This window comes from Manis pentadactyla, chromosome 3 (genome assembly GCF_030020395.1).
Source record: "Manis pentadactyla isolate mManPen7 chromosome 3, mManPen7.hap1, whole genome shotgun sequence".
Taxonomy (NCBI): domain Eukaryota; kingdom Metazoa; phylum Chordata; class Mammalia; order Pholidota; family Manidae; genus Manis; species Manis pentadactyla.
In genome coordinates, this window is record NC_080021.1 from 75,878,824 (window position 1) to 75,895,412 (window position 16,589).

Here is a 16,589-nt window from a genome sequence, read left to right on the forward strand (position 1 = left end):
TGTGATCTACTACCTTATATCTCTCTGTAAGTACAGCTTCTACCAATTTCTGATATCAGGCTATCATCCTCTCCATCAGGTGTGCTGCAACAACTTAGAAATATATACAAAAGCTTTACTGAAAAGGGAGACACTTTTGTTTAGTATCCTGTATGAAAACAAATTGATAAGGAATAATTAAAAGGACATGATACTCCAAAATATATAAAGAGCTCACACACCTCAACAAACAAAAAGCAAATAATCCAATTAAAAAATGGGCAGAGGAGCTGAACAGACAGTTCTCCAAAGAAGAAATTCAGATGGCCAAAAGACACATGAAAAAAATGCTCCACATCATTAGCCATCAGAGAAATGCAAATTAAAACCACAATGAAATATCACCTCACACCAGTAAGGTTAGCCACCATCCAAAAGACAAACAACAACAAATGTTGGCGAGGCTGTGGAGAAAGGGGAACCCTCCTACACTGCTGGTGGGAATGTAAATTAGTTCAACCACTGTGGAAAGCAATATTGAGGTTCCTCAAAAAGCTTAAAATAGAAATACCATTTGACCCAGGAATTTCACTTCTAGAAATTTACCCTAAGAATGCAGCAGCCTAATTTGAAAAAGACATATGCACTTCTATGTTTATCGCAGCACTATTTACAATAGCCAAGAAATGGAAGCAAACTAAGTGTCCATCAGTAGATGAATGGATGAGGAAGATGTGTTACATATACACAATGGAATATTATTCAGCCATAAGAAGAAAACAAATCCTACCATTTGCAACAACATGGATGGAGCTAGAGGGTATGGGTATTATGCTCAGTGAAATAAGCCAGGCAGAGAAAGACAAGTACCAAATGATTTTACTCGTATGTGGATTATAAGAACAAAGAAAAGGAACAAAACAGCAGCAGAATCACAGAACCCAAGAATGGACTAACAGTTACCAAAGGGAAAGGGACTGGGGAGGATGAGTGGGAAGGGAGGGATAAGGGCAGGGAAAAAGAAAGGGGGCCTTACAATTAGCATGTATAATGTGTGTGTGTGGGCATGGGGAGGGCTGTGCAACACAGAGAAGACAAGTAGTGATTCTATAGCATCTTACTACGCTGATGGACAGTGACTGTAATGGGGTTTGTGGGGGGGACTTGGTGAAGGGGGGAGTCTAGTAAACATAATGTTCTTCATGTAATTGTAGATTAATGATAACAAAATGAATTAAAAAATATGACATGATATTGTATGTAGAAAGCCCTTAACATCCCACCAAAAGACTATTAGAATAAGTGAATATAGTAAGCCTGCAGGATAAAAATCAATATACAGAAATCTGCTGCATTTCTATACACTAACAAACTAGCAGAAAGAGAAATCAAGAAGACAATTTCATTTAAAATTTCAAAAAGAATAAAAATTTAGAAATAAATTTAGAAAATTTTAGAAATATATTAACCAGCGAGGTGAAAGATGTGTGCTGTGAAAATTGTAAGGCACTAATGAAAGATGACACAAATAAGTGGAAAGATATACCATGCTCATGGATTGGAAGAATTAATATTGTTAAAATGTCCATACTACCCAAAACAATCTACAGATTCAATGCAATCCCTATCAAAATACTAACAGCATTTTTACATATGAACAAAGAATCCTAAAATTTATGTGGAACCACAAAAGATCCCAAACAGCCAAACCATTCTTGAGAAAGAGGCTAGCTGGAGGCATCATGATCTCTGATTTCAAACCATACTACAAAGCTACACTAATCAAAACAGTATGGTACTGGCACAGAAAAGGACACATAGAACAATGAACAGAATAGAGAGCCCAGAAATAAATCCTACTTATATGGTCAATTAATCTGCAACAAAGGAGGCAAGAATATAAAACGGGGAAAAATTGTGTTGTAAAATAAATGGTGTTGGGAAAACTGAGTAGCAACATACAAAAAAATGAAATCACTGTCTTACACCATACACAAAAATAAACTCGAAATCAGTTCAAGACCTAAATGTAAGACCTGATACCATAAAGCTCCTAAAAGAAAATATAGGCAGTAAACTCAGGGACATCAGCCTTAGCAGTGATTTTTTTTTTCTGGATTTCTCACCAGGCAAGGGAAAGCAAAAACAAACAAACAAACCAAAACAAGTGGGACTATATCAAACTAAAGAGCTTATGCACAGAGAAAAAAAACATCAACAAAATGAAAAGGCAACCTACTGAATGGGATATTATATTTGCAAATGATATATCTGATAAAGGGTTAATATCCAAAATATATAAAGAATTCATACAACTCAACACCAATAAAACAACTAATCTGATTAAAAATTGGGCAGAGGACCTGAATAGACATCTTTCCAAAAAAGACACACAGATGGTCAACAGATACATGAAGTGATATTACACATTGCTAATCATCAGAGAAATGCAAATCAAAACCACAATGAGACATCAATACCAGTTAGAATGGCTATTATCAAAAAGACAAGAAATAACAAGTGTTTGAGAGGATGTGGAGAAAAGGGAACCCTTATGCACTGTTGGTGGGAATATAAACTGGTGCAGCCACTATGGAAAGCACTATCACGGTTCCTCAAAAAATTAAAAATAAAATACCATATTACCCAGTAATTACATTTATGGGTATTTACCTGAGGAAAGCAAAAACACTAATTTGAAAAGATATATGCACTACTATATTCATTGTAACATTACTTAAGGGTCCATCAGTAGACAAACAGATAAAGAAGATGTGATATATACACAATGGAATATTACTCAGCCATAAAAAAGAATGAAATTTTGCCATTTGTGACAACATGGATGGACGGAGAGGGTATTATGCTAAGTGAAGTAAGTCAGAAAAGATAAATACCATATGATTTCATTTATATGTGCAATATAAAAAAACAAATGAACAAATAAAATAGAAACAGACTCATGAACAGAACAAACCGGTCATTACCATAAGGAAGGGATCTGGGAAACGGACCAAACAGGTGAAAGGGATGAGGTACAAACTTCCAATTATAAAACAAGTAAGTCACAGAGATGAAAAGTACAGCACAGGGAATATAGTCAGTATTATAATAACTATGATGACAGATGGCAACTACACTTAAAAAAATGTTAACAATTACAGGTAAGCCTGGAGCACTTACCATGTTGCTAGGCACTGTTGCAATGCTTCATATTTATTAACTCATTTACTGATCACACTAACACTGTGAGACTGATACTACTCTCATTTTACAGATAAAAGAACTGAGGCATGGAGTGGTAAAGTGGTTTGACCTCTTGGATAGTGGCAGAGCCTTGATCTGAACTCTGGCAAGATGGTCCAGAGTCTTTGCTCTTATCCGTATGCTATACTGTCGCTCGATCATTTGTTAAATACAATAAAAATCTTAAATATTAATGTCTTGCTGTATTCTACCATTTTTATAAAGCTGGCCATTATTATTTTTACTATATTTATATATATTTTTAAGTGGTGGAGATGAAACCATAAAATTGTTAGAAGAAAACAGGCAAAATCTCTTGAATATAAACATCAGCAACTTTTTACTGAACACATCACCTCGGGCAAGGGAAACAAAAGCAAAAATGAATACATGGAACTAAATCAAACTAAAAAGCTTCTGTACAGCAGAGGACACCATCAGTAGAACAAAAAGGTATCCTACAGTATGGGAGACATATCTGACAAGGGGTTAACATCCAAAATATATAAAGAACTCACATGCTTCAACAACCAAAAAGAAAATAACCCGATTAAAAAATGGTGGAGGACATGAACAGACAGTTCTCCAAAGAAGAAATTCAGATGGCCAACAGGCACATGAAAAGATGCTCCACATCACTAATCATCAGAGAAATGCAAATTTAAACAACAATGAGATATCACCTCACATCAGTTAGGATGGCCAACATCCAAAAGACAAGCAACAACAAATGCTGGTGAGGATGCGGAGAAAAGGGGAACCCTCCTACACTGCTGGTGGGAATGTAAATTAGTTCAACCACTATGGAAAGCAATATGGAGATTCCTCAAAAAACTAAAAACAGAAATACCATTTGACCCAGGAATTCCACTCCTAGGAATTTACTCAAAGAAAACAAGATCCCAGGTTCAAAAAGACATATGCACCCCTATGTTTATCACAGCACTATTTACAAAAGCAAAGATATGGAAGCAATCTAAGTGTTTGCCCATCATAGATGATTGGATAAAGATGTGGTCATATACACAATAGCATATTATTCAGTCATAAAAAGAAAACAATCCTGCCATTTGCAACAACATGGATGGAGCTAGAGGGTACTATGTGCAGTGAAATAAGCCAGGAGGAGAAAGACAAGTGCCAAATGATTTTCCTCATTGTGGAGTATAATGAAGCAAAAGTGAAGGAACAAACAGCAGCAGACTCACAGACTCCAAGAAGGGACTAGTGGTTACCAAAGGGGAGGGGCTGGGAGGGTAGGTGGGGAAGGAGTTGAGAAGGGGATTAAGGGGTATTATGAATGGCACACATGGTGTGTATGGGGGTCACGAGGAAGACAGTGTAGCAAAGAGAAGACAAATAGTGACCCTGTGGCATCTTAATATGCTGATGGACAGTGACTGCAATGGGGTGTGGCGGAGACTTGATAATATGGGGGAATGTAGTAACCACAATGTTTTTCATGTGAAACCTTGATAAAATAAATTGATTAATATAAAATACACACACAAAACAAATAAAAAATAAAAGGAATTATAATGTACTCATGAACATAAGTAGCTACTGGATATCAAAACTACACAGTACTTGTTTGTATCTCTGATTTTTAATTGTACCTTCCTAGAAAATTGGAACAGTCTGTGATTTACACTGCCAAAATTTAAATGACAGTGGGGGAGATTATGGGGGGGAGCGTAAGGGGTCTATGGGAAATCTCTGTACTTCCTGCTCAATTTGGCAGTGAACCTAAAACTGTGCTAAGAAAAATGAAGTCTGTTACAAAAAAAAAAAAGAAATGAAATGAAATAGAAAAAAATAAAAAATAAAAAGTGCTGGAGACTAAATCTGCACAACACCAAATCTAGTTTCACTCATCTTTTTGGGTCATTGCTAATAGAATAGACCCTCCAGCTTATTCCATTTTTACTACTCAAAACTGCTGAATGCTTTTCATCTTTTATAAAACTTACCAATAGTAAGGTCATGCACTGGCTGAAACCTCTTGTCTGTAAACTGTAGCAATAAGCATGATTTACCAACACCTGAAAAGTTAAAAAAAAAAAATGAGATAAAACTCACAGAAATTAAGAAACACATTCCAAAAGCACAAGGAAAAGCAGCAGCCAGGGTTTCTGGTGCTCTGAACAATCTGCCTTGATTTTTTCAGTGGTAGTTTTCCAAAAAAATTTCCAAGAAATTTCTTGGTAAAGAAGAGCACTGGTGTATGTAAGTAGGTGTTAACCCATCCACCCTTTTTATCTTCTCTCATTCATTCAACATTTTAATCTGGAAGAGCAAAGTGGCAGTAACTCCTAGAAGACAACCAACCAGGTCCTCCCAGAAGCCTCTCATGCAGTTAAGTGTTCATGTACTTTTGTTTATTGTGTGGTAGAGGAAATATTTAAAAACACAGTAATTTTCTCTTTTACAGTTTATTTTATCAATCTCCTACAAACGAATAAATAAGCTAAGAGTAAACGTTTGGGATCTACATTTCTAGGAAAAGCAACTTGCTCTACTGGATAATTCATTTCACGATCATCTTTACTCTGAACTGCATTCTTTCACTCTACCACCAAATTTTACTTCATTAAGGTCATGAATAATTTCCACAGTCCTAAATTAGAGGAAAATTTTCTATATTCATCCTACTTGCCCTCAGAGGAGAACTGGATATTGAACACTGTATCACCTTCCTACTCATTTTCATGTTCTTTTCTTCTTCAGTGAAGTCTACTTACATGATGGCACCCTGCACTTCTACAGAACACTAAAGGCAGCCAGGCAGTCACCATTCATTCACTTGCTCTCATTCATTATTGACTCAAAAAAAAGTCTTTATTGAATGCTAACTATGCACTACCCTGGGGACCTGAAGATACAACTGTGTAGAAAACCGACAAGCATTCTTCCTTCCAGTCTAGTACAGGTGGAGAAATTAAACAGAATGAATGCCCAAGTAATCTATACGAACCATAATTTCAAAAAAATTTTAACAACTGCCATTTGAAACAAGAGAATAAAGTGCTATGAAGAAGAGTAACAAAAGAGACATATTTAGGCTTAAGGGCTGGAGAAGGTTTTTTTGAAGAAATGTCATAAACTAAGCTATTCAATGTCTTCTAGATCATAAACTCAGTGAGAGAAGAACACTAAGTATGTTGTCACTTGCCTGTCTTATGGCAGAGATAAGGCCCTAAGTAATTTTGCTGAATAAATGGCTCCGAAGACTGTCGAAATGCCCAGTAACAAAGATTTCATATAGATATATAATACATAAATATATTTATATATGTACACAGTTGTGTTAAGTAAACTGGAATTTCAAAACATTTGCCCTTAGTTTTCTTCTTTGTTTTTATCCATTTCATTTTTACATTACAAAAGGCATAAAGCCAAACTCTTTTTATGAGACTTCTCACTATTGCTTTTTTTAGGTCTAGAATAAAAAGGAAAATTTTCTTTTTTTAAGTGTGAAAGTGCAAAATAGGTGAACAACTGAGGTATGAATCTTCAGTTCTTTTTTAAAATTTGGACTTTAAGAGCAGTTTTAGGTTCGCAGAAAATACAGTTAGTTCCCATGTGCCCCCTGTCCTACAGGTGCACAGCCTTCTCCACTATCAACGTACTTACATAGGGGTGGGAACACTTATTAACAGTCGATGAACCTACAGTGACACATCATTACTCAAAGCCCATAGTTTACACACAACGGTTTATTTTTGGTGTCTATTTATTGGTTTTGACAAATGTAATAATACATCCATCATTACAGTACCATATATAATAGTTTCAGTGCCCTAAAAGATTCCCTATGCTCAGCTTATTCATCCCTCCCTCACCTCTAACCTCTTACAGAAACTAATCTTTTTACTGTCTCCATAGTTTTGTCTTTTTCAGAATGTCATACAGCTGGAATCACACAGTATGTAGCCTTTTCAGATTGGCTTTTTCCACTTACTGATAAGGATTTAAGATTCCTCTGTGTCTTTTTTTCATTTCTAACATCCAGAATTTTCCCAAGTGGTATAGAAAAAAATAATTAGAAATAACAGATTTTATTACTGAAGGACCTCAAAAGTCATCTAACAATCTGTAATCATTTAAGTGACACAAGAGCCTGAAGACCCTTTCTTACTTCACCACAGAATATGTATTGTTCTAGTGATACCAATACCACTTATTATGACCAAGTGCTAGTGAAATATCAAAAAGGCTTATTCTTTGGTTCTCTACTTTCAAGACTCCATATTCTTTCTTCAGGTTATCAAAGTATCTTTCAACACAGAGACTATATCCAAGTGCCACTGCGGTGTTTCTCAAGTCTTAATTACACATCTATAGACCATTTGTTAGGATCAGTTATATTTACAGATAGCTTATCTTATTTAGTATTTGTTGACTTCTATTTTAATTCTAGATAAGCCTGTTTCCAAATTCTTGGGGTGTCTGGCTCACAATCACCAATGCTTTTCCAAATTGCCAAAATGAATTAGCTAGCCTTTTCTAAGTCTTCATCACATTTGATACAGAAACATGATCTATTTGTGACCATAAACTTTTATCTATTATAGTTCACCTGCCTACAAGCACCTCAAAAATGAATCTCTTCTGGCTTATCAGGCTTTAACTATCTCCCTGGTTTCTTAGTCCTTTGACAACTGCTCCTCTTCTTCCATGCAAGTCTCACATACTGGAAGTTTTTCTCACCATCCCATCTTTGTTTATCTTTTCACCTGAGAGAAAACTAATACAGTCATATAGCCTCAACCTGCTTCTACAATTTAGTCAGTGATTACCAAATACCTCTCTCCAGTCACCTACTTAATTTTGCTCTCATTATTTCCAATTTCCTGTTGAACATGTCCACTTTAATTCCTTTAGGCATGAAACTCAAACTTTCAAAACCTAATGCATTCTACGATTAGCATGTATAGTGCATGGCGGGCACAGGGAGGGCTGTGCAACACAGAGAAGACAAGTAGTGATTTTACAGCATCTCACTACACAGATGGACAGTGACTGTGAAGGGGTATGTGGGGGGGACTTGGTGAAGGGGGGAGCCTAGTGAACATAATGTTCTTCATGTAATTGTAGATTAATGATACCAAAAAAAAAAAAAACCCAAAAAACCTAATGCATTCTTTTTCATTTTCCTGCTCACCATCTTTCCAAGTGACTCAGGATAAATTCAGCTTTCCCTTCAGTATTTCCTTCATTCCGCAACTGCTTTCCAATGGATCACACCAACAAGTACATCACAATTATTCTTAAATTCCTTTTCTTCATCATCTGTATCTAATGGTTCACCAATCTCATCAATTCCCTCAGAAAAGTATTCTTGAATTTCATGCTCTTCCCTCTTAATCCTCAGTGTTCTATTTCTATTTCTCAGTAAAAGATGATTACTCTGCCTTCAGCCTTTGCCCTTTTTTCAATGTATTTTATGAAATACTGAAAATTTTTGCTAAAATAAATTATGATTAACTCACTCTCATGTTATATTGCTTAAATATAAAATTCAAGCTCTCCAAAATAGTGAACAAGGTTCTTTGCATTTGGGCTGAAAAACTGCTATTCCAGTAGATCATATTATCACAGCACAGTCAAAAGACCTTATAGTTAATTAAGCATAACAAACCATCTCCTGTCTTCTGAAATGACAATGTATTCCCTTGGTACTGCTTACTAGGGAACATTTCACTCTATGGTCAACCTAAACTCGTGCTTTAAGATCCACCCAGCTTAGGGATTCCTCTGCAAGTAAAGCTCTCTTGTTCTACCAATCCCCATGCAGAATTAATGGTACACCTTGGCTTACATGTTTCATAAATGCCTCAAAACCTGGTTAGAATCCCAGCTTTGTTACTTACCAGCTATAACACAGGCCAAGGTACCTGACTTTTCTGAGCCTCAAAATCCTATCTATGAGGAAAACCCTATAATCTCAATGAACTATTTGAAGACTCAAATTAAATAAATTAATATAAAAGAGGCCTTGTACAGTCTGTTTACCTGAGTGTCCAGTTTATAAAAATTCTCTGAACTGCACACATGCCTTTTTCTTTATGCATAATATATTTCAATAAAAATGAAAATAACACGATGGTTTTTGCTACATCAATCTGGCTAGGCCCATCTCCAGGTAGTCTATCAAACACTAATCTGGGTACTCCTGTGAAGGCATTTGGTAGCTGAAATTAAAGTCCATAAACAGTTGATTTTTGGTAAGGGAGATTTCTAGAAAATGTGGATGAGCCAGACTCAGCCAGCTGAAAGGCTTTAAAAGGACTGTGGCTTCCTGAAAGAAGAACTAATTCTATCTGTGGACAGAAACTTCAACCATGCCTTTAACTTAGAGCCTGCCCTAGGGGTTTCAGATTTGCTTATCTTACTCAGCTCCCATAGTCACATACACCATTAAATCAATCGACCTCAATCTTAATCTCTAACTACACACACACACACACACACATTCTGGTTCTTCTGTAGCTGAACATTGATTATTAGAGACAACCACCATCATTCAAAAAGTACAGCATGTAGAAAAGAGAAGGCCTTCAAATAAAAGCAATTTTTTAAACCTACCAACTGTATCATAATGCTTTATAGGATCTCCCATAACAGAATGTGACCTCCAGCAGAACATGAGCTACATGAGCGACCACGTTCAACAATGAATCTCTTACACATAACAGATGCAAAACAAGTACTATAAAGCTTCTTTCTGTCCCCCTTTCTTTATTAATACAAAAAATGTCTTAGTTGTTGATTTAAAAAAAAGAGAAAATTTACACACAGCTCATTCTTAATTTTTCTATCTTAGGAAGATGGCTGCCCTGGAGTGACTTAAATAATGTGACTTTGTACAAATTATTTCATCTCTTTGGAAATCATTTTACTATTCGTACAGAGAATTGACCAGATAATCATCTGGATGACATCAACTAGTCAGACATGGTTGCTATTATTTTTATGTATTATATTAGTTTAAAATTTTTAATGTTTTCTTTTCACTATGGGTAGATTTAAAATTAACAACTGAATGTTTAAATCAAAATGGAGAACAATGGCTCCATCATGCCACAAAGCATAGTAATATGATGTAAAACAACATGGAGGATTTTTCTTTCCAATTTATCAACATACAGGTCAGATTCTTGTGTTGGAATACAGCAAAAACAATGTCACTAAGTGGTAAGTTCAATTTCAAACAGACCTGTACTTCCAGAAAGGCCAATCTTTCAACTTAGAATACTAATTTGAAAATTTAAGACAAAGTTTCCTGTATTTTAAAGTTTAAAAACAGTTGTGACTTAAGCAGATTACTACATGAGGCTGTTATCTTTGTTTTATAATGTTTATTATGTCCTCTACCCAGTTAAAACAAATAAATAAGACATATCTTTGCATGCTCAAGTTAAATGCAAGTCTAAATTCAACAGACATAAGGAACATCAATTCCACAAGACTGATGCACAGACCTTCAAGAATTTCTATCTAACCTCCATCATTGGTCAGATATGCAGAAAGGAGATCTTTTACCAAAATGCCAACCTTTCCATATCTGAAAAATCTCAACTTGAGGCTAGATTTTTAAACAGATTTTGTGGAACTTACGATTTTGTGAAATACCTTTTGTAGACAAAAACAGTAATTTTAGCATAAGAAATGACTAAACATTGGTCAAAATCTGACACTCTTTAATTATTTCCCCATATTTTCTGGTAAAAAAAAAAAGCCTCTAAAATGAACCATTAAGATAGGGACTAGAAGGGCGGAGCCAAGATGGCGACGTTAGTAGAGCAGTGGATCTCCTCCCAAAACCATATATATTTTTGAAAATACAACAAATACAACTATTCCAAAAAGAGAGACCAGAAGACACAGGACATCCAGGCCATATCTACATCTGCGAGAACCCAGTGCGTCATAAAGGGGGTAAGATACAAGCCGCGGTCCAGCAGGACCCCAGTGCCCCCTCACCCCAGCTCCCAGTGGGAGGAAAGGAGTCGCAGTGGGGAGGGAGAGGGAGCCCAGGACTGCTAAACACCCAGCCCTAGCCACCCGCACTCGAGTGCAGACACACAGTGCATGGGGTGCTGGATACTAAGTAAACGGGACAGTAAAACTTGTGAGTGGGTCCCCGCAGGCGGCGTCCCTGGGACAAAGAAAAGCAAGTGCTTTTTGAAAGACTTAAAGGGACAGGGACCCTACAGCTAGATGGAAGCGTCCTGGGACACTTAGCCCAGCAGCTGGGAATCCCGGGGAACTCCGGGAGCCCTAACCCCCTGGGTGGCAGCGCAGCTTGGAGGCCAATCACGGCGATAAACAGCCTACTGCCTGTTTCCCCTCTGACACTGCTCCGCCATATTGGAGCAGCAGCCTGAGGCTGGTCACGCCCACAGCAACAGTGGAGCTTAACTCCACAGCACCCGGGCAAGAATCAGAGACCCTGTCTGCGTGCAGCTGCCCAGCACAAGCTGCTAGAGGTCGCTGTTCTCCCAGGAGAGGAAGGCCATTAACCAGCAAGAAGGGACATTCTCCCAGCCGACACACAAGCCAGCTCTGCACAACTACCTCTATCGCCATGAAAAGGCAGAAGAATTTGATAAAGACCAAAATCACAGAGTCAGCCCCTGAGAAGGAGATAGACCTAACAAATCTTCCTGAAAAAGAATTCAAAATAAAGATCATAACCATGCTGACGGAGCTGCAGAAAAATATGCAAGAGCTAAGGGATGACGTCCGGAGGGAGATTACAGAAATGAAACCATCTCTGGAAGGATTTATAAACAGAATGGGTGAGATGCAAGAGGCCATTGATGGAATAGAAACCAGAGAACAGGAACGCATAGAAGCTGATGCAGAGAGAGATAAAAGGATCTCAAGGAATGAAACAATATTAAGAGAACTGTGTGACCAATCCAAAAGAAACAATATCTGCATTATAGGGGTACCAGAAGAAGAAGAAGAGAGACAAAAAGGGATAGAAAGTGTCTTAGAAGAAATAATAGTAGAAAACTTTCCCAAACTGGGGGAGAAAATAATCGATCAGACCACGGAAGTACAGAGAACTCCCAACAGAAGGGACCAAAGGAGGACAACACCAAGACACATAATAATTAAAATGGCAAAGATCAAGGACAAGGACAGAGTTTTAAAGGAAGCTAGAGAGAGGAAAAAGGTCACCTACAAAGGAAAACCTATCAGGCTATCATCAGACTTCTCAACAGAAACCTGGCCAGAAAAGAATGGCATGACATATTTAATGCAATGAAACAGAAGGACCTTGAACCAAGAATACTGTATCCAGCACGATTATTATTTAAATTTGAAGTAGGGATTAAACAATTCCCAGACAAGCAAAAGTTGAAGGAATTTGCCTCCCACAAACCATGTCTACAGGGTATTTTAGAGGGACTGCTCTAAATGGGAGAACTCCTAAGACTAAATAGATGTCACCAGAGAAAATAAAATCACAGCAAAGTAGATCAACCAAATACTAACTAAAGGCAAAAACTAAAATAAACTACCCACAAAAACAGTTAAAGGAAACACAAAAGAGCACAGAACAAAACAACCAACATATAAAGAATGGGGGACGAGGAATAAGAAGGGAGAGAAATAAAGAATCACCAGTGTTTTTAACAGCCCAATAAGCGAGTTAAGTTAGACAGTAAGATACTAAAGAAGCTAACCTTGGAACTTTGGTAATCACGAATCTGAAGCCTACAATGGCAATCAGTACATATCTTTCAATAATCACCCTAAATGTAAATGGACTGAATGCACCAATCAAAAGACACAGAGCAATAGAATGGATAAAAAAGCAAGATCCATCCATATGCTGCTTACAAGAGACTCACCTCAAACCCAAAGACAAGCACAGACTTAAAGTCAAGGGATGGAAAAAGATATTTCATGCAAACAACAAAGAGAAGAAAGCAGGTGTTGCTATTCTGGTATCAGACAAAACAGACTTCAAAATAAAGAAAGTAACAAAAGACAAAGAAGGACATTACATAATGATAAAGGGCTCAGTCCAACAAGAGGATATAACCATTATAAATATATATGCACCCAATACAGGAGCACCAAAATACCTGAAACAAATATTAACAGAACTAAAGTAGGAAATAGAATGCAATGCATTCATTCTAGGAGACTTCAACACACCACTCACTCCAAAGGACAGATCCACCAGACAGAAAATAAGTAAGGACACAGAGGCACTGAACAACACACTAGAACAGATGGACCTAATAGACATCTACAGAACTCTACATCCAAAAGCAACAGGATACACATTCTTCTCAAGTGCACATGGAACATTCTCCAGAATAGACCACATACTAGGCCACAAAAAGAGCCTCAGTAAATTCCAAAAGACTGAAATCCTACCAACCAACTTTTCAGACCACAAAGGCATAAAACTAGAAAGAAACTGTACAAAGAAAGCAAAAAGGCTCACAAACACATGAAGGATTAACAACACGCTCCTAAATAATGAATGGATCAATGACCAAATCAAAATGGAGATCGAGCAATATATGGAAACAAACGACAACAACAACACTAAGCCCCAACTTCTGTGGGACATATCAAAAGCAGTCTTAAGAGGAAAGTATATAGCAATCCAAGCATATTTAAAAAAGGAAGAACAATCCCAAATGAATGGTCTAATATCACAATTATCTAAATTGGAAAAAGAAGAACAAATGAGGCCTAAGGTCAGCAGAAGGAGGGACATAATAAAGATCAGAGAAGAAATAAATAAAATTGAGAAGAATAAAACCATAGCAAAAATCAATGAAACCAAGAGCTGGTTCTTCGAGAAAATAAACAAAATAGATAAGCCTCTAGCCAGACTTATTAAGAAGAAAAGAGAGTCAACACAAATCAACAGTATCAGAAACGAGAAAGGAAAAATCACGACGGACCCCACAGAAATACAAAGAATTACTAGAGAATACTATGAAAACCTATATGCTAACAAGCTGGGAAACCTAGGAGAAATGGACAATTTCCTAGAAAAATACAACCTTCCAAGATTGACCCAGAAAGAAACAGAAAATCTAAACAGACCGATTACCAGCAACGAAATTGAAGCGGTAATCAAAAAACTACCAAAGAACAAAACCCCCGGGCCAGATGGATTTACCTCGGAATTTTATCAGACATACAGGGAAGACATAATACCCATTCTCCTTCAAGTTTTCCAAAAAATAGAGGAGGAGGGGATACTCCCAAACTCATTCTATGAAGCTAACATCACCCTAATACCAAAACCAGGCAAAGACCCCACCAAAAAAGAAAACTACAGACCAATATCCCTGATGAACGTAGATGCAAAAATACTCAACAAAATATTAGCAAACCGAATTCAAAAATACATCAAAAGGATCATACACCATGACCAAGTGGGATTCATCCCAGGGATGCAAGGATGGTACAACATTCGAAAGTCCATCAACATCATCCACCACATCAACAAAAAGAAAGACAAAAACCACATGATCATCTCCATAGATGCTGAAAAAGCATTTGACAAAGTTCAACATCCATTCATGTTAAAAACTCTCAGCAAAATGGGAATAGAGGGCAAGTACCTCAACATAATAAAGGCCATCTATGATAAACCCACAGCCAACATTATATTGAACAGCGAGAAGCTGAAAGCTTTTCCTCTGAGATCGGGAACTAGACAGGCATGCCCACTCTCCCCACTGTTATTTAACATAGTACTGGAGGTCCTAGCCACGGCAATCAGACAAAATAGAGAAATACAAGGAATCCAGATTGGTAAAGAAGAAGTTAAACTGTCACTATTTGCAGATGACATGATACTGTACATAAAAAACCCTAAAGACTCCAACCCAAAACTACTAGAACTGATATTGGAATACAGCAAAGTTGCAGGATACAAAATCAACACACAGAAATCTGTGGCTTTCCTATACACTAACAATGAACCAACAGAAAGAGAAATCAGGAAAACAACTCCATTCATAATTGCATCAAAAAAAATAAAATACCTAGGAATAAACCTAACCAAAGAAGTGAAAGACTTATACTCTGAAAACTACAAGTCACTCTTAAGAGAAATTAAAGGGGACACTGACAGATGGAAACGCATCCCATGTTCGTGGCTAGGAAGAATTAATATCGTCAAAATGGCCATCCTGCCCAAAGCAATATACAGATTTGATGCAATCCCTATGAAACTACCAGCAACGTTCTTCAATGAACTGGAACAAATAATTAAAAAATTCATATGGAACCACCAAAGACCCTGAATAGCCAAAGCAATCCTGAGAAAGAAGAATAAAGTAGGGGCGATCTCACTCCCCAACTTCAAGCTCTATTATAAAGCCATAGTAATTAAGACAATTTGGTACTGGCACAAGAGCAGAGCCACAGACCAATGGAACAGACTAGAGAATCCAGACATTAACCTAGACATATATGGTCAATTAATATTTGATAAAGGAGCCATGGACATACAATGGCGAAATGACAGTCTCTTCAACAGATGGTGTTGGCAAAACTGGACAGCTACATGTAGGAGAATGAAACTGGACCATTGTCTAACCCCATATATAAAAGTAAACTCAAAATGGATCAAAGACCTGAGTGCAAGTCATGGAACCATTAAACTCTTCGAAGAAAACATAGGCAAAAACCTCTTAGACATAAACATGAGTGACCTCTTCTTGAACATATCTCCCCGGGCAAGGAAAACAACAGCAAAAATGAACAAGTGGGACTATATTAAGCTGAAAAGCTTCTGTACAGCAAAAGACACCATCAATAGAACAAAAAGGAACCCTAAAGTATGGGAGAATATATTTGAAAATGACACATCCGATAAAGGCTTGACGTCCAGAATATATAAAGAGCTCACACGCCTCAACAAACAAAAAACAAATAACCCAATTAAAAAATGGGCAGAGGAACTGAATAGATGGTTTTCCAAAAAAGAAATACAGATGGCCAACAGACACATGAAAAGATGCTCCACATCGCTAATTATCAGAGAAATGCAAATTAAAACTACAATGAGGTATCACCTCACACCAGTACGGATGGCTGCCTTCCAAAAGACAAACAACTACAAATGTTAGCGATGTTGTGGAGAAAGGGGAACCCTCCTACACTGCTGGTAGGAATGTAAATTAGTTCAACCACTGTGGAAAGCAGTATGGAGGTACATAAAAATGCTCAATACAGACTTACCATTTGACCCAGGAATTGCACTCCTAGGAATTTACCCTAAGAATGCAGCAATCAAGTATGAGAAAGACCAATGCACCCCTATGTTTATTGCAGCAGTATTTACAATAGCCAAGAATTGGAAGCAA

General features: G+C 37.2%; 1 protein-coding gene across 1 annotated transcript in view; it reads right to left on the bottom strand.

Annotated features, from left to right (window-relative positions):
* Positions 1–16,589, bottom strand: part of RAB2A (RAB2A, member RAS oncogene family) — a 113,603-nt gene that overhangs the window by 60,036 nt on the left and 36,978 nt on the right. The window contains exon 2 of the mRNA XM_036907546.2: positions 5,196–5,267. Within this exon, the coding sequence (XP_036763441.1) occupies positions 5,196–5,267 (72 nt within the window). The remainder of the gene's footprint in view (positions 1–5,195; positions 5,268–16,589) is intronic.